General features: G+C 42.9%; 1 protein-coding gene across 4 annotated transcripts in view; it reads left to right on the plus strand.

The window, feature by feature from the left end:
* Window positions 1–19,710, plus strand: part of NADSYN1 (NAD synthetase 1) — a 45,188-nt gene that overhangs the window by 18,783 nt on the left and 6,695 nt on the right. For 3 of the 4 annotated variants that reach the window (XM_019551434.1, XM_019551438.1, XM_019551437.1), the window contains 5 exons: window positions 2,204–2,335; window positions 3,561–3,630; window positions 4,959–5,087; window positions 6,250–6,426; window positions 10,641–11,386. In XM_019551434.1, coding sequence (XP_019406979.1) covers window positions 2,204–2,335; window positions 3,561–3,630; window positions 4,959–5,087; window positions 6,250–6,426; window positions 10,641–10,694 — 562 coding nt within the window. In that variant the 3' untranslated portion in view covers window positions 10,695–11,386. Of the gene's footprint in view, window positions 1–2,203; window positions 2,336–3,560; window positions 3,631–4,958; window positions 5,088–6,249; window positions 6,427–10,640; window positions 11,387–19,710 lie in introns of those variants that run through there. The other variant, XM_019551436.1, reaches the window with a different exon arrangement.

Consider the following 19,710-nt stretch of genomic DNA (forward strand, 5'->3'; position numbering starts at 1 on the left):
AGAAAGACGCAGTGCACTGCAGAGGGGTATGTTGTACCTGAAAGACTGTTTAACATCTATCCCAACTATACAGTTGTTTCAACAAAAGGTATTACCAAAACAAAAAAAAACCCTTACTTTTTGCATACTTCCAGGACTCCAGAGCCTTGTTTCAGTGTCTAGGACTATCTGTATTTCCACAGAGTTGCCTATAATGCTTCTTATTCCACAGCCAGAAGTGTCACAGCTCTAACTGAGCTTCCTGTTCTGGACACTTAAAAGGCTTCTGTGTTTGGGTCCCATTTTGCAATTCCTGTATGCCCTTAACAGCCCTGCACTGTCTCTTAGTTTGGTTCCTCTGGGCACAGGCTTTTCACCTGCTTCCCTTCATGGAATGGGACCCCACAGCTGTAGGCTTTCAGAAGAGCGGATTCCAGAGCACCCTGTTATAGGGATGCTCAACCTCCAGTTCGCGAGCCAAATGTGGCCTACCAAGGCTTGGAATCTAGCTCACGGAGCTCCCCAAAGGTTGGGAAACTTGGTGGCTAGGGAGCAGTGGCAGTTAATATTGCTACCCCTCCATACTGCCCAAATCCCAAGCCCTGTACCAAGGGTTGAAGCTGGGCCCTCATCTCCTCCCCAGCTAGATTGGGGTCGGGGCATGCCCCCTTCCTCCTTGTAGCTGGTTCAGGGCTGAGCCATGCCCCTTTCTCCCCACTTCTTCCTGTAGGGCCAGGTCATGCCTCTACCCCTGGCATGGCTCATTTAGGGCAGGATGTTGTCCCATCCCCTGTAGGGCAGTGCTACGCCCCATTTCCTCTCACCTGGCCAGAGTCAGGCCATGCCCCCTCCCACCAAGGAGCTGGATGGGGGCTAAGACGTGCTTTCTTTTCCACCGAGCCAGGTTGTGGCTGGGCCAAGCCCCCTTCCCTTGCATGGCTGCTCCCTTGCCCACTCTGTGTGGTAGGATGGGGCCCTGTCGTGTCTGCCCCAGGTGTTGTATTGGGTCAACCAGCTAGATCCAGTTTGTGGAGGGACCGGACACTGCTCATCTGGCCTGCTGGACAAAAAGGTTGAGCACCATTGCCCTAGTAACTTAAGCATACCCTTTTTCTTACAGATCCAATCTTGTGAGCATTTTGGTTTACAGTTTTTACTTCACTAGGAACATCTAATAGTTCAAGTGCATGACACAAACTTTGCAAAGGTTCAGACATAATTACTCTGCTTTAGGTAGCACTGGACATAAGCAGAGTATGGGGAATTACCAATACCATTATTATTATTACTATTATTATTATTATTATTATTATTATTGTTTTAATGATAGGCCATTCTCTGCCTAAGTCTCTTTATTATTCTTGAGTAGTCTTTGACCTTTTGTTAAGAGTCCTCTTTGAGTGTTCAGGGTCCTATTTCTCCTCTGAATCATAGAGTGAGTCAGCCTTTCTGCTGGGGGTAGCTTCCTTCTGCTTTCAGCAAAATTTTTGTCCCTTTTACCAGATGACCTCTGATCAGCCTCATTGAGAGATCAAAGTCACTCACTGGATAATCTGTTGCTTGGTCACCAGCCCAGCTGGGTAGAACTAGGTTCTCAGTTTAGCAGCTATGTTATCCTATCCTTTGCATGCTCAGTTGTATATGATATACATAGTAGTCCATTGATCACCTGTTTGCTGTGTCCAGTATTTCTGGCAAGAAATTAACCCCTCAAGATCAGGTAAGAAGCAGAACAAGATTAAATGGGTAATTTTAGTCACTTGTAATATTTAATAAATATAGTGCAGGAATCTCTCTTGTTGTCTCCACCTGGGGATGGGCAGGCTTGTGAGCAGCTGAATCACACAGGAAAAGGAACACTTCAGAAAAGCACAAGTTCCTTGTGCCAGCCCTGTGGTACAGTCAGCAATCATCTGCTGACATTTTAGTAAATGCAGCCTTTGAGGGGCTTGTTTGTTGTTTTTTTTCTTTTTTTCCCATTTCACTCTTATTACCATTGTACTCAGCACAGCCTCAGTAGGAATTCAAGTTTCACCATCTCCTGGCCAGCAAATTAATGGTCTTGGCGTAACTCTACCACAAGTAGTCATTAATTTGTTTACTGCTTAATATTTGTATACCTTCAAAAAAGGATAACTGTATAAATACTTACAAAGACATGATAGACTTATTGTTCCCCTTCCTACTGTGGTAGTTACTTATAAAACTCCTTGTTCTCTCCCAGTCTTCGAGGATACTTGACTAAGTATGATTGCTCCAGTGCCGATCTCAACCCTATTGGTGGAATCAGCAAGACTGACTTGAAAAGTTTCATACAGTATTGCATTGAAAATTTCCAGCTCACAGCACTCAGAAGGTAAGCGGTGAATATTTAGGCCCTGTTCACAGTCGATGACAAAGTGGTAGAATCTGTGCTTCCTCTTCCTGTCGTAGCAGCTCTACACCATCTAACCTAGTGGGGCCAACCTTTTTGGCAGATGTGCCACAAATCAGCCCTGCACCTTCCCTGAGTGCCATTTTAGTTCCTTCCCTGCCCAATCTGCTTCTCTGTATTCTGCTCCCACCTCTCTCCTCCCTGCCTGATCTGCTGCTCTGCTTCTTGCTTCCTTCCCCCATGATCCTGGCCCAATCTATTACTTTGCTTTCTGCTTGCTGTCCTATTTGTTGCTGTGCTTCCTGCTCCCTCTCTGTTTTGCTGCATGCCACACATGGAGGCTGCCTATACCACTTGTACCTCCCAGGTTGGCCATGCCTGATCTAAAACACTGGGGTCCAGGTTCTGATTGATTGGAAACTTTGATATCACTGCAATACAGTAAATTAATAATCATAACTTCCTTGTCCGATGCTAGCCAACAAGTTTTCCTGGATCACTGTGAACAGACTTTTTTAAGTAACCAGTGGCCGGCCGGTGATGTACAGATTTGCCAGTGTCAACATGCCAAATCTAATTAACGTTGAGTCATTAACAAAGTTTTATTCCATGGGTATAACATATGTATTTAAAGACAAATACCTGTTAATATATGTCAGAATAGGTGTGTTATAACTCTTCTAGCAACACTATATTATCTACTCTAATTTTGTTCCACTGGTGGTAGCAGTGTTGGGAATGCTATTAGGGACAAGGCTGCTATGACTGTCTGTATTTTTACTTAACACCATTAGCCTCAGGAGCTAGTGGTCAGAATGTTTCTCAGTGATGTTACCAATTAGGGAAGCTGTTGTAAGGGAGAAACTCTTGACAAAAACTTACTATAGGAAAGGCTGTGATTTATTTCAGTATTTGCCTTTGGATGGGATGTAGGCAGGTGGTTTGGGCTACTTTCACAGGAGCAGCAAATGGTCAAAAACTTTGGTGGCAGACCAGATTGCTGCTGTGACTGCAACCTGAATGCATTATTTTGGTATAAGTATCGTACTCTGTACCCGGAATATTTTGGCTCAGGTATCCATCCCACCATAGTAGGTGTCCTTGAATTTCTTTTCAAAATAATTTTGCATTTTTGTGCTGGAAAAAAGTATTAAATACTTGATTTTTACCAGGCTAGTCAAGTAATGTGTTTTTTTTTCCTTCAAAGCATTTTGTCAGCTCCACCTACTGCAGAGTTAGAACCCCTGGCAGATGGACAAGTGTCACAAATTGATGAGGTAATGGACAGTGACTTTAATCCGCTCTGGTAAGCCTTATCCCTAAACCTGATTTTTGTTAGAGGTGCACTGATATATCAGTTCATATTGTATTGGCATTGATAAAAGAAAAATTAGCAATCAGCTTTTTTGACTGATGTGGCTGATGTCGCTGATAATTGCCGCATGCAGCCAGGGATGCAGCCCGGCAGTGTGGAGAGCAGCATCTGGCCAGTAAGTCTGTGTTGGGGGAGGGAAGAGGTGTGGGGGTGCAGATTGAGGGCCCCACAGTGAGGGAGGGAGTGGGGCTGGGGCAGGTGCTGCTCAACTGGGGTGGGACACAGGACAGAGCTGTGGGCAGCTTGTCTGGGAGGTTCAGGGGGGCAGACAGCGGTGGGGAGCTCCTGCAGCCATGTGCACCCTGGGGGAGGCATGGGGGGCACATGTCCCCTGGATCTATGTCCAGGGCGAAGGCAGGCTGCCCATTATAGGCTCGGGGCTGGAGGCCACGCTGCCTTCTTCCTGGTGGGAGGGGCTGTGCGGGGGGCAGGTGGCAGCAGTGGAAGGAGGAGCTATGGGAGGGGGCTATGGCATATTTCGGGGAGGCTTGTAGCCCCCCTCGTAGACCCACCACTAGCGCTGCCTCTGTTTGCCTTGAGCACAGCTCCAGCCCAGCCCCCTCAGCTCTTTGCCCCCAACAAACTTACCAGACAGATGCTGCTGTCCAAGCTGCCAGGCTGCAAATTAGCAATTGGATCGATATTGGCCAATTCTGGCTTGTTAATTGTCGGCCGTCGCTTTCGGCCCAAAAAATCTTTATCCGTGCACCCCTAATTTTTGTTCAGTAGTATCACTGTTGTCTTCGCTCCTCTCCAAACCATGCCCATAATATTTTTGTAGGTTCATAAGATACTTCACAAAACAGGTCTGTTATCATGAGGTATCTCCAACATAACTATTTTTTTCGATACACCTGTCAAGTCACTTGAAAGGAGCCTGTACTGTATGTTAGGGGGGTAGATGATATCTGGAAAGTCGTGAAAGGTGGGCCATCCAAAATGGTGTTGCTTTAAAGTTAAGAGTCGCTTTTGAAGTATTGGTTCATTTCTTCATTCTTTTTATTACATAGTGAAATGTAAGTGTACTGTCCAAGCTAACAACACATTTTTATCAGAATTTCTGAATTTCTGTTGCAGGGACCTTATATTAGATGGAGATTGATATTCCACTTAGAGTTCTTTGATTAACTGGATTAGTGTAGCCTCCTATAAAATCGTTCATTCTGAATTGTATCTTCTGCATTTTCAGTGACCTTGTATGTATGTGATTTTTGTTTGTTTTTTTTTTAGGTGGATATGGGGATGACGTATGCTGAACTCTCAATCTATGGCAAATTAAGAAAGGTAGCAAAGGCTGGACCATACAGTATGTTTTGCAAGCTGATTAATATGTGGAAAGAGATCTGTAGTCCAAGAGAGGTAAAACTAATATAAATATGTATCTCCTTTTTTAAAATAAGTTCTTTCATCAACAAACCTGCAAAGAGCAGCTTAAGCATTGTCTAGAATGTCTCTGCCTCAGTAACTTCTGTCTGTCAGACCAAGAGAGACTGTCAAAAAAGGCTGGTATCCCTATAGTGAACTTTCTATAGATTGAATCTGGCTGTGTTGCAATTTGTTAGACCAACAGTGAGGGGCTCTGAAAGGACCTATTTTTAAATCTGCACGTTCAGGGTAATACACATCACTGGGTTATTTGTATTAGTTCCCATTGAAGCCAGTGGGCATGGCAACTCTATATTTTAGGAGTAAAAGTGATTCTTGCTGTGCAGATTTACATTTTTAACTGCTTTAAAAGTGGAGGGGGGAGTTGCTGCTCAGGACTATATTTCAGTTGTTGAGATGTAGTTTTTTTATATCTGCATGATCCTGTCGTGATACAAGTAAGCAAAGTTAGTGTAACTTTAAACCAGAATGAAAGTGGGTTGAAATTGCAATGATTTTGCTACGCTTTTATCACTACAGTAATGGCATCTAATCATCTGGCCTCATGAACAAGACTAGTGGTGTGGGATTGGTCCACAGGCCAGATCCTGCAGGGTTGATGTCTGGATCCAGCCATGTGCTAACCTGCCCTGCCCTATTGGCTCATGTTTTTTGGCCCATGGGGATCCCCACAGGTCCAGAAATTTGGCAGCAGCAGGGGAGTGGCAGTTAACACTGCCACCACTCCTATGCCACCAAATTTCTAGATCTTTGGGGAGCCCTGCAAGCCAGATGACTCTGTTTTGCAGGCTACGTTTGGCCCGCAGCCTGGTGTTGAGCATCCTTCCACTACAGAATCATGCAGAAATAACAGTTCATTTATTGGTATCATTTGATGCAGCTGTCACATGTCTATACTCTTGACTAGATTAGTATCAGAATAGTACAAATCTTTGTTTTATTGTGACATTATTTTGCTATTCTGCTATGTTAAATATACCATAGTTGCATCTGTTGTCAGTAATATATGTTAGTATATATGGAAAAATTTGGGTCTATAAAACCAAAACACATCTGTCTCCAGAACAGAGTGCTCATTTGGATTTTAATTCTGAGAAATTCCAACTGACTTGAAACTGTATCTTTTGTACACCAGGTGGCATCAAAGGTTAAGCATTTTTTCAGGATGTATTCAGTTAATAGACATAAAATGACCACCCTCACCCCTGCCTATCATGCTGAAAACTACAGTCCAGATGACAATCGGTTTGATCTGAGACCTTTTCTTTATAATTCTGCGTGGTCTTGGCAGTTCAGATGTATAGATAAACAGGTAAGCATGGTTCATTTTTTCCTTTGGTTTATTTTTAAGGCCCTTGTGATGGAACAAACCCAAGTTGAATGTATCTAGATAGAGAGAGATTATTGATAGTCTAAACAACCTTTTTAGGCTCAAGGTAGCCTCTTCTTTGACTCAAGGCATCACTCAGAAAATATCAGCTCTTAGTTTTCATTCATTTTTTGACTAAGGAAAAATAATATGGCAATTTTTCTATTGCAAAGAACTCAAAAAGACCAGAACAGGTCAGATTTTTTTTAATGTTGGATTCTTATTTGAAATCATTGCATTTATCTTGTGAATTATGTGTGCACATCTAACAGTGCTAACATTGCATGGCATCCCACAGCAACCTGAAAGGATCTCAAGGCACCTCCAGGGAGCTGCAGCACTCTGGTTGAGAATCATTGATTTAATCCCTTTGGGGAATACTAGAACACGAATAGGTGAAAATATATCAATTTTAGAGGGGAAAAAGGAGTTTTACTGTTCATCCTCTGATCTGTAGGGAACTACTTTGGTGTTTGCTTTTATCCTTTGACAGGTAGAAGCTAAGATGTGTCAGCTTAAGGTTTCATTTAGGGATAAGCTGCTCCAGTTTAGCTTCCACTTATTGTGGGATAGGAGCAGATGCATCAAATAGTTACTGCAGAGCAGCTAACGTAAGTTTCACCCACTCTTTTAGCTCGTATAATTTGTTTGTTTGTACTCAAATCCTAATTTAAGGGCACAAACAAACATTCACTTGGAACTGTTTCAAAAGGGAGGGGCAACTGGTGCTTGGGAGTATGCATCAGCTATTATGCTCTAACTGCTACGTGCACACAAGCCTATAGCAACAGAAGTTGAAGGCAGCAGCTTTCCCCCACCCACCCACCTCCCTATGGCCCTTTTTAACTGTTCAATTGAAGGAATGTTCATGTGCTCACTTTTACTTCCACATCATGTTGTTTCCAAAGAACACATTGATTCAATGTTGGTAGGGGATTTTTTTTTCATTTTAAACTGTTTAATTTACAGTTTTTAAAACAAAGAAAAAGAATGAGGGGAAAAAACCTTATTAAAATAACATTAGGGCCTAGAAATTGCAGTTGGACCCAAACTGTGGTCCAGAGTGTCACTAATATGAACGGAGGCTTATGGACTTGATTGCAGCATTGGGGCCCAGAGTATGTGGAAAAAATCAACAAGAGCCAGGAAATTCATGGTGAAGGTGTCTGCCCATCTGTCTTTACAGCAAACGTGTCTTTGAGTTGGATCAGTAATGTTTGGCTTTTTATGCCTGAATATAGCGATCTGTAATGGTAGTGTGCTTACATTGGGTGCTGAAGTATATAAAGGATTAAATAGCAGGTTTAACTGTGACTGGCATCGCTTTCTCAGAACTTCAGTCGCAGCCTTGACATTATTTTAATACCTTTTTTTTTTTTTTTTTACTGTAAAAGTGCCTGTCTGAGAACTTTTTAACACCCTGGAGTTTTCATTGCCAGAGATTTTACACCTCAATTGATTCTAAGAATATGTTTACATGGGCAATAAAATATTAATTCCCTCTTCTGTGAAGTGCCAGACATGTTGTAATAGTATCTGACTCCCTTGAAGCCTAGAATGAAAGGTGCCAGATGATGCATTCCTTTCTTTCTTTTTCTCTCTCTCTCTTTAACCCCTCTATTTTTGTTCCATAATTTTGTGGCTTTCTCCCACTGCAGTGTATGGCAAAGGTTATTTGAATGTCACTGGAAGGTTGATTTTTAGGTATTTTTTGAAGTGTTAGACTTAGAACCTGGGCTCTCATTTTGTGCCTATAATTATTTTCTATGCATAGTGAATATCATTTAATGGCCAGCATATTCATACCATAATTAACTAGACATCTATGTGATATTAGTTGTGATTTACATGTAAATAGGTCTACATTTTTTGTGCAAAGAAGATGCTTAGTTTTGAAAAAATACGTATTTCTTGCATTTTGCTTCTCTAGCAATATTTAGCATATTATAGTAGTGTTCTAAGCAGGTAGCTAATAGTTTCGTAGAGTTTTAAGTAGGATAGGAAAATAAGGGCTTCTTGCAATAATGCAGAGCAAAGCTGTTCTGTTCCAGGAAGTGAGTACTCTAAGAGTTTCCACTTGTCCTGGAAACTTCTTGCTTGCATGCACACTGCTGTAATTCCTATGTGATTTAGGACGGTGTCACATGTATTGATTATTGTACTGCAAGCGTCAGAACTCACTTATGATTTGCTGACATAACTTTGTGGGTCAGGAATTTGAGGAAAAAATTCCTAAGCAGTATAGTTGTCAGCAAAGACCATGACGTGGATGCAGTTATACTGGGAAGAGAGTCCTTGTGTCTATATAATTTCTTCTATTTAGGGAATAGATTTAAGGCAGGGGTGGGCAATTATTTGGACCCAAGGACCACTTAGGGAGTTTTGGTAAGCTGTTATGGGTTGGGTCAATGCTGTGCCCCTTGCTATGCTGAGTCAGCACTCTCTCCCTCCCCTGCAACAGCTCACCAAAACTGCCTAAGTGGCTCTGCTCTGCGCTGAGCTGGGCAGCTGAGATGGGGCCGTGGGTGGGCAGGGAGCAGCATCTTGGAGCAGGATGGGAGGGCAGGGCTTGGGCTGGGATCATGGGACTGTGATAGTGTGGGGCTGGGGCCTGGGGCACAGCTATGATCTGCCGTCCACATGACCCTGTGATGGGCACTGGTTCTATGGGCAAGGGCATGCAGGGAGCAGATTGTAGCTGTGTTCTGGGCTCCTGTCCTGTGCTGTCACCACCCTGTAATCCCAGGGTCTCCATGAAGACTAACCAGGACCTGTGCATGTAGGGCATGTGGCCGGGCAGATGGGATGAGGCTTCGGGTGGGCACGGAGCCGTGTTTGGGAGCAGAGCAAATGCATAGGGCTGGGGCCAGGATCATGGTGCAGTGAAAGTGCAGGCCTGGGGCCGAGCCATGTTGCTCCTTGTGTGCCCCTATCCACAGAATTAGCACACATCACAGGAATGTGCAGGCAGCAAATTGTAGCTCTGCCCTGTGCCCCAGCCCCATGCTGTCACTTGCTATGTGATCTGGCCCTGCCCACCAGACCCACTCCCAGATGCCATTTCCTACCTGCCTGCAGCCCCTTCCCATCCACCGAGCCACATGCACTGCCTGCATGGGTCCTGTCCCTGGCAGTGGGTAGGGTGTGGATGAGCCAGGGTGCCTGGGCAGTGGGGCTGGTTTTGGCGGCAGCATCTGGCAGGAGGTACCACCACCAGAACTGCTGAGAAACAGAGTCCAGAGGCAGTGTTGCCTCAGTCCTGCTGCACACCTGGGGGCTGTGGGACTGGCTGCATGCGCCACAGCCTGGGCTGCCCCCATGCCTGAGCCAGGTGGGACTGAAGGACCCACTGCAAGCCACAAAAAATCCATTGGTGGGCTGGACCTGGCCTGCTGTCCACATTTTACCCACCCCTGGTTCAAGGTATGAGTCACAAAAGAGCTCTTTTGCCCATAGGAGTTGTCTCCACTTAGGCACTTGGCCAGCTTGCTGGCTGCATGGCAGCCAGTAAAACCTTAACCGGCCAGTAAAAGCTCTGTGTTTTAGACTGTTTTAGAGAGAGGTTGGGTTAGTTATATTTGTGAATTTCCAGACCTGCCATTGTGACTCTAATTTTGTCAACCTGGCAGATCTTGCTACTTGAGTGTCACCTGATGGAGGGAATTCCCAGGTGCTGGAGAACCATCATAGCAGCTCCAATGCTATATTCTATGATTCTTACTTGCATTTGGAAGGAAGGGTACTCATCTAGAGCTCTTCTGCTTTCTGCCTCCTCCTAGCTACCAAAATGGCCTGGTGTCTTAATAGCTGGCATGATTTAGAGTAATTCTGGGGAGCCCAAGGAGCTAATACAGATATGGCCTCAGAGGCTGTTGTTAGTTGACTCAGCTGCAAAACAAGCACCTAGTCCTTCAGACTGGAGAAGTCAAAGGTGGCCACACATGTTCCCACCACTTCCTTGTGTGCCACTGGCTGCAGAAACTGGTGTGTCTTAACCATGGTGGCAAAGCAAGGGCCTGGCCCGTTGTCTTCATTGCTTATTGGTTTATTCTTTTGAAACTGGGCATAACACTGGCACTTCACGTGAATCTAAAGTTAACAAGAAATTAAATGCAAACTTGTTTTTATTTCTATCTAAATTCTTTGTTTCTTTATAGGTGGCTAATCTAGAAAGTAAGGAAGCAAAGCCTCTTTGTGAAGATGTGGACTGACTGCTTTCTTCTCATGCTACTGACTGAACAGTGTGGACTGACCTTGAAAAGACTACAGTCAAAGCTAGATTATGTTCTTTATATCAGCAGAGTTGCAGTGATTGAGCAGTTTATAGCATATTACATATGCAGAGAATTTAAGACTGTACCCACTACCCCCTCCTTTGATTGAACTGTTCATAAGTGGCTCTGCATTCACACCTAATATATTCACAAGATAGTCTGGACAAGTAACTTCCTGGCAGTGTGGTGTTCCTGGCTTCAGCCATTGGCTGTTTTGTGACATGGGTTTGGTTGTATAATTTGCATGGTCATGTGCATGTTGTTGAATTGGCTGCCTGGATCTTTTCAAATGTGAAAATATATAAGGATAGGCATTTTGTACTGCATCTTTAGATAAACAGTCATTAATGATTCATTAATACTTCCAGGGACACTTGAACACTGTTTGAGAGTTTGCAAATTACAATTAAAGTGTTCCCATCAATCTCAAAAAAGTTCTCTCACTGCTTTTAATTGTGAAAAGGTATGCACAAGTGCATATTAAATATGACTGGACATCATGAATAGTTCACCTGTATATTTTTTTAACACGCTGAACTTGAAAGCATAGGATTTTGCAGTTTCTGCTCTGAAATACAATTTTTACATGTTACCATGTATTAAAGTTGCAATTTTATTATGCTAATTGACTTATTTTACATTTTTTGATATGCCAGAATTAACCAATCTAGTCTTGCCTACCCTAATGGTGGAACAGCAGAGAAAAGTCAGCATTTCTTGTTAACTTTAGATTTGCATCAGAAACCATTAAGCAAGATACAGGCATACCTCGGAGATATTGCGGGTTCAGTTCCAGACCACCGCAATAAAGCGAATATCACAATAAAGCGAGTCACACGAATTTTTTGGTTTCCCAGTACATATAAAAGTTATACACTATACTGTAGTCTATTAAGTGTGCAATAGCATTATGTCTAAAAAAACAATGTACATATACCTTAATTAAAAAATACTTTATTGCTAAAATATGCTAAACATCATCTGAGCCTTCAGTGAGTCGTAATCTTTTTGCATTCACAACTTGGCTAACTGCTTGGCGCAAGACACCTAGCTTTCGGCCTATCTCGGCTTTTGACATACCTTCCTCACTAAGCTTAATCATTTCTAGCTTTGATTTAAAGTGAGAGACATGCAACTCTTCCTTTCACTTGAACACTTAGAGGCCATTGTAGGGTTATTAATTGGCCTAATTTCAATATTGTTGTGTCTCAGGGAATAGGGAGGCCCGAGGAGATGGAGAGAGACGGGAGAACGGCCGGTCGGTGGAGCAGTCAGAACACACACAACATTTATCGATTGAGTTCGCTGTCTTATATGGGCGCGGTTTGTGGCACCCCAAAACAATTACAATACTAACATCAAAGATCACTGATCACAGATCACCATAACAAATATAATAACAATGAAAAAGTTTGAAATATTGCGAGAATTACCAAAATGTGATACAGAGACACGAAGTGAGAAAATGCTGTTGGAAAAATGGTGCCGATAGACTTGCTCGACACAGGGTTGCCACAAACCTTCAATTTGTAAAAAACACAATATCTGCGAAACGCAATAAAGCAAAGCGCAATAAAACGAGGTATGCCTGTATATGGGTGTTTGCTTTACTTTTAAACATGCATATTCCCTTTGAATGGCCTGTACCAGGACTCTGGAGTTCAGAATTAAGGCCTGCTATGTAATCCTTGGCAAGTCACTTTAATCTCTGACTTTATTTCCCTACATATAAAATATGAACGATGACTACCGCATAAGGGATGTTTTAAGGATTAATTAATGCTCACTGCTGTCTTGGATCCTCAGGTAAAAGGCATTATAAATATATGGGATTACTTAATAATTAGCTAGAAAGGATTTTTAAAAGAAATTGGCATTTCCTTTTGGAAGTGTTTGTCCCTTCAGTGCATGGCACAATCACACAGGAGAGGATAAGTCTCGTGTCCTGGCTGACTTTCACACATTACCAGGTGCTACCATCCAAGGCTGACTTGGATCAGTTATCACTGATCTTACAACGGCTCCTTTATTTGCTTACATGCTCACCACGGTTTTGGAATCGAGGTCATTGCTCCAGAACATTTTGGCTGCTTACAGAGTGGGAAACCCACCCCCCAAAACTTTTTACTTTAAATCTGGCGTGCTCCCTCACTGAGCTCAGCGTGTGCTCAGAAGAGGCAGTGTGCTAGTTGCACCCAGCTTTTCCAAAGTCTGTAGAGACCAGATGCTTAAGTGGGGCTTTTTGGTGCTCTAACTTAATGGCTGAATGAATCAGCTTTAGCTAAAAGTGCCAAAAAGCCCTGCTGTAGTGCCTGATCTATATAGACATTGTGGAACTGGGTTGAAGTAACATGTTGTGGCTTCCGGTAGGGCAAGTTTTTTGACCCCATGTCAGTACCTTTTAGAGACAGATTTTTCACTTGCTATTTACATCTATCTCATTTTAAGCTTCACAACTTCACTTGTGCTCTGATCTGCAGAAAGAAAATTTGGGTAGATTTGTTAGTGTGTGTGTGTCTCTTTTTCCAACTGTTGACTTAAAAGCAAGGCACTTTGTTTACTTCCTTTACTCTGTCAAATAATGGCCTTTTGAGGCAATGATCTATACTTTTTGTCAAATGATGGATCGGAGCCATAACATTCCACCATGGGAGTCTATACCTACTTCATAACACAGTGGAAAGAGGTAGGGGGGATAGATATCTGTATACTCTGCTTTCAGCTCAGAAAGACATTAGAGCTGTTCAAGGAGAGAGTTGTAATTGGGGGTGTTGGCAGCCTCTTAGCAGGATCTCACATAGTCCAGGTTGGAGTGAAAAGTTGATTTCTCCTAACAGGTGCCAGTTGTGGTACTACCACATATTATATCTTGTATCATTTTACTTCCTCCTCGGCCCTTTGAGTCAGAAGTAGCAGGTGAAATGGACAACGGTTCTGATTTAAGCTTTGCATCCTTTGGAATATCTCAAAAAAGAGCTCATCTTCACACTAATGCCACAGCTACTACTTCTGACCTCTCTTGATATTCATGAGAGAGAAGCAAAAAGGAAGGACCAGCCTCTCTTGGTTTCTTTTAATATATTTCCAACTCCAGAGAGAGCAGCAAAGAGAATGACAATTTAATGTTGGCAGACAGATTGATGCCGCTTCTAGTTGTCTAAGCATGTTACACAATTTTTAAGAGGGCACCTGTGCTATTCCTGTTTCCTGATTTATAGGCAGAATACACGAATGCAAATGGACATTATCTCCCTGGAACCATTGTCAACAGCAATTTTAAATCAACCCAGATGTATCATTTTATCATCTTACTGAAATTCTATTTTCATTGTAGCTCTTAGTGGGTACTAGCAGTTCATCATTTGTCAACACTTATCCCACAGTATTATCAATTATGCCACTATTTCCTCCTCTGCTGAGAATGGGACATAACTGTAGTAACTGTTGACACACTAACTTTCTAACCACAGTCACTTTACCAAAGAGAATGGCACATAATTTTTCCTAGCTTCTTCCTAAAATTTCTGCTCCAGTTCGAAGTCTTTGGAAAATGTAATGAGAGCTAGTTGTAGCCCATATTCAGTGGCAGCAATCCAACGTTATGTCAAAACATGGCAACCCATTTTCCTTTGGGAAATACCAGTTTGATCCATCCAACGCCAAAAAAAGACAGTAACGGTGACAAACATCTTCCATAGTTCCAGTGAGTAGGTGGAGCCTTGTAGGGCCAGATCTACATAGTTATGTAGGTGCCAATTGCCATTGTTTTCAACCGGAATGTAGAGCTAAACACTAAGGGTGTGAGAAATGGGCCCTATTCAATTTGGATTCAGCCCAAATCAGGGACAGTGCTTTGATTTGTTGATTCAGTTGTTTGATTTGGATCACTGTCTCTGAGTTGATTCTGCTGAATCCGAATCTGATGATTCGATGCTGATTCAGAGAATCAGAGATTCATAGACACAGTGTTAAGTGTTTTTTCTACATACCTTAGGTACCAGGGTGACTTATGAATGATGTGGAGCGTCCCACAGGAGTGTGAGGGGTCCCCCCCACGTTCTAAGTGGTGAACCCAGAAGTGGGCCAGAAGAACCCAGAGGTAGTGGGCCCCCCTATACCCCCTGGCCACAGGGAGACCCCGGGTGCCCCCCCAGACCCAGGAGGCACCAGTCACTGAGCCAAGGAGGTGCGGGGAGGCCACCTAGTGCACTCTCCTGTGGACCCAAAAGTGGACTGGAAGTGCTTCTGGTCCACTTCTGGGTCTGCTGCCGAGTGCACTGGGGAGCCCCCCATGCTCCTGTGGGGCACTCCACGTGCCCCAGCATTGCAGCATTCATGAGCTGCCTGCTACCTTGAAGTATGTAGAAAAAACATTTAAAGCTGTGTCTATGTCCGAGTCACCAAATTGATTCAGAGGGTTCCAATTCAGTTTGGAGAAATTAAAGGGTCCTCTGATTCGATTTGGATTTGGAGATTCAGCCACCGAATAGGCCAAATCTCTGCCAGATCAAATCGGGGAATGAAGCTTTGCACAGCCCTACTAAACACCTTGGTTTTGCATTGAGAATTATTTCAAAAAGTGTAAATGGGAGCATAGTATTATTTGTAAGAGCTGAGTCTGAGTAATAGATAGCCTAGATTTATTTTGAGCAAGTATAGCAGACAGAAGAGAGTAGGAAAATAGGGAGATGGTAGTAATGGGTCTCAGATGCCACCATCCCATCACCTGGTCATAAGGCAGTGATAGAGTAAATAAGTAATGCTTATCTGGGATTTAGTAATTAAGTATCCACATTAATTAATTATGTCTGCAGTCTTTTCTGTCTTGCCCATTTGGTCTTGCAGATCTATTCCTTCGCTGAGTCCTTCCTTCTTCAAGGTCATATGGAAACAACCGTATCATTCTGTCTTGATGTCAGGAGATCATTCCCAGTGCTGCATATATGGAACAAACTTGGGTAAAATGTAGGTGTAGCAGAGGTGTAATTATCTACTGAAGATAATGTGACTATAGTCCAGGGTAATTAATGCCACATCAAATCCACAGGATGTGCTACAACAGAACTTGGAGTGGGAAAATATGAGTTTTATAAATCCATAATTTTGGTGTGTCTCATTATAAAGATATAAGAAAAATGGTACCTGAAGTCAGATCCTAGATGCATACTAAGGTTTGGCTTAGATCTGACTCTATTGTTCAGAAAAATCAGTGTTTTGAAATGTGTTTTACTGTTAGATGCCTCATTACACAAAAGGAAGTTATTTATTGCCCAACATGTCTCATAGTTGAACTGTTACTTAGAACTACATCTCATTATAATCCGCTTCAATGGAAAAAGAAAAATTTCCTCTGATTTTACGTCAATTTTAGTTGTTTCTAGAAAAATTACTTTTTTTTCCCTATGAGGTATAAATTTACCAGTTTTTAAAAGATCAACCAAGCGAATACTTCTAAAAAATATTGATAATGCACCTAGTTTATAAATTAATAGCTATATTGATAGCAACTGAAATAGAAACACTTGTTCACATAATATATTAAGTGAAATGATGAAGTAAAACAACTCCATATTAAACCAGATTTATAGCTGAAAACTAATTCATACTGTGAATGTTGTTCAGTGAATGTCTCAGATTGGGAAAGGGACTGAGCAAACAGTGGCAGATGCTGTAATCTAAGTGTTCCACTGGCCATCCAAAAAGTGAAACTGCAAGCATTTTGCCTTCAACAGTAATTATCAACCAAGGTGCTATGCGATTCTCTTAAGGGTGTTGTGGGGTGTCATGCAATATTAGCTCTGTTAGGTGTTTACCCACTTACCCGTGATTCACAAGATAAACCTAGAGTTTTAGGAAATGCAATAGGAACTCACAGTGTCAAAAAAAAATCTGACCTGTTGCAGTTTTCCTGAGTTCTTTGTAACAGAAAAATTGCTATATTATTTTTCCATATTATAAGAGTTAGCACTTCCCAAGGGAGCCTTTAGTCCAAAAAGGCTGAGAACCACTGCCCTACAACTTAGCAAATATGCCTGTCATGTTGATGGAACTGCTTCCAAGAGTAGAGAAATGGCAAGGACTACATGGCCACAGAGACAACTAAGCGAGCCAAACCTAATGTAAACTAGAACAGTTGTACTCTTCCCTAGTTATAAAGATCACCAGTTAATTTTAATTGAAGGATGTTTTAACATTACCTTTTTCTAAAGTCAACATAAGAAGGCTCTGATGCTGCAAATGCTTGTGATTAGCTATAATGCTACACAAGCTATCCAGTGATCTGCAAAGTGATCTCCAAAAGTCCAGCTGTTTATTTAATGAGCATTGCATACAGTGCTTTTGGTACTGTGATGTTAGCAGACCTGAAGCTGACTAGCTCCCCTCATTTTTCAAGGCTTATAATAGCTGTTGTAGTTACTATTCAAAACTTTGAACACTATGGGAGCTAGTCAGTTTGGGGGCTGCTAACACCACAACACTAATGGCTGTGCACTTAATGGACATTGACTGTTTACATTATGTTTGGATAAATGCATATTTTGGGTATATGTGTAGTGTTCTTCACCTTGAGTTAAACGAGGTATTTAATACATCATCCAACCAAGTTTGGATGATATATGTTCATCATCCCCAGAGTTTGGGGGTACTGATCTATGAAAAATGTACATCTTTCCCTAGATTTGTTATTAAAGCATTCCTTGCTGTTGTATTGCTGCCATCTTTGTTCACCCTGGAAGATACTTGAATATAAAGTGACCAGATGAAATATGTCACATTATTTTACCCATCAGCATAGAGAGAGGGGCATATACATTTTAAAAACAATAGGCAAGGTTAAGATAAATTAGTGGCCTATGCAGGAATTATTCTCTCTCTAGGTCATTTCAGTATGTTTATGTTGTTTGCTTTCAAAATTCCTCCTGTAGTTGCAACTATGTAGTAAACAATTGGACAAAAATCCTGTCACCGACAGAGCTCATCTAGAACTCTGGATACAAACAAAAAGGGTATCTGGTTTAATCTGTAGCTGAGGTAGTGAGATTACATTTGTGAATGGAAGGCCTAATCATTCTGAATCACAATCTGACTGAAAATTCTTGCTTCCTTGAAAGAAAGGTTTGAATCTGATGAAAGGGCATTGTTGCACAGATTTGTTGGCTTCCACAAAGAATCTATTCCCAAAAGAACAAGTTTTGGAGGTATATACAGCACACACTTCCATGTCTTTTAGCATAAGAGAGCAAAAATTCTTTAGGGATGGTTCTTTAGGGATTATGACCAGAATTTGGTCAAAGTTATCTGTTTGCATAACATCCTCTAGTCCTGATTGGATGGTACTGTAATACAATCAATAATTTATGTTGCATTTTATAAGATCAAAGTGAAGTAGAGACATCAACTAATCCTTGAAACACTGCTGTAAAGTGGGTGCCTAAATATTTATCTTCATTTTACAGAGAAAAGACTGAGGGCACAGACAGAAGTGACAATTTTCACTTGATCTGGCCCCTGACAACACTCTACAGCCATGACCAAGCACAAGTGCATGGCTGCAGAGTGCTTTAAAAGGGCCCGATCCCATTATAATCTGAACGCTCAAGATGAAGATGCTACAAAACGGAACGCCTTCAGTAACTTGTGTCTGCGTGCCCCGGAAGTAGGGCTGGGCTGATGCAGCTCAGCCCTGCTCCTGGCACTGTCTTCAGTTTGGGAAGGGGAAAGGGGTTCAGTCTTGGATTTTGTCAGCCAGTGTTGGAGGGTGGGGTGTGTGAACTGGAGCCTCCCCCTCCCCACCAGGGTGGAAGGGCTCCAATTCACCCACCCCACCATCCAGCACCGGCTGGGCAACCCCCAGAACAAGCTTCCTCTGCTCCTGCGAAGTGCCATGAGTTACAACGGGAAGCTACTCTTCTGTCCACGTCTTTAGTAGATGAAGTGACTTGATTAAGGCTGCATGTTTTGTCAGTGGCAGAGGATTTGCTAGCTCAACTCCATCCACGATCCTTCGGAAAAAAACAGATGACATGAGTTTATTTGACCTATAGTCACTCGCAGCCTAGCAAGCTCGCTTACCTCCTTAAACGTGTACAACCGGATTCTGCTCTAAAGAAGCAGCTGTAATAACAAGCATGAAACAAAGGCTATCCACTGGCTGTTGCACTTTCTGTAAGTAAAGGACGGAGAGGTTACCCGTGGATGTTTTGGAGAGAGCATTTTGCAGCAGAACTAGTTATAGGTCACCAGAAACCTATTTACATTCCCCAGCTATATGGACTTGTTTAAAAAAATTGGATTCTGACTTTTAATACACAAATCACATTGAAGACCAACAGGAGAGCTTTGAGGGTGAGGTTGGTGTTTTGTCTCGTGACTGAGCGAGGCTGACTATGCTCCTGGGTTTAACCAACAGTAGCTGAACAGGGGTGATTTGCTAAGAATGCCAGAAGTGTAGACACCAGACCATCAGGAGATGAGTAATTTTCAGTGAAGTAATGCAAGGCACCCTGGAAAGCATCAGCAGTGCGGAGGAAGGATCGGATGATCTTGCAGACTGGAAACGGGATGAACCTGAATGGTGCAAAGGGCAAAGCCCCCGCTCTGTGCAGCTAACATCACTTTGCATTATGAGCTGGGGGCACCTTAGCTGGGGGGAAATACTTGCCGGACTTGTTAGGCAATTGGGATAACCATGAGCCACCGGTATGACGGGGGTGAGAAAGGCACTTGTCATCCGAGGATGAGGATGCATCAGGAACAGCATTTTCAGTGGTGGCAGGGATGGTTCAATGCCGTGAGTAGTACAAGGCCCTGGCCCGACCCCTTCAGCTGCGGTCCGCTCCGCTCGAGGCCCGGGAATCGAGGGGGAACAGGCCCGGAAGCCGGAGTCAAGACACGGCCGTGTCCGGGACAAGCAGACTGCGTCGGCGGCCGCCGCCTCGCGCCCCGCGCCCGC

The sequence above is a fragment of the Crocodylus porosus genome, unplaced genomic scaffold, assembly GCF_001723895.1.
Source record: "Crocodylus porosus isolate Cpor-Errol unplaced genomic scaffold, CroPor_comp1, whole genome shotgun sequence".
Taxonomy (NCBI): Eukaryota; Metazoa; Chordata; order Crocodylia; family Crocodylidae; genus Crocodylus; species Crocodylus porosus.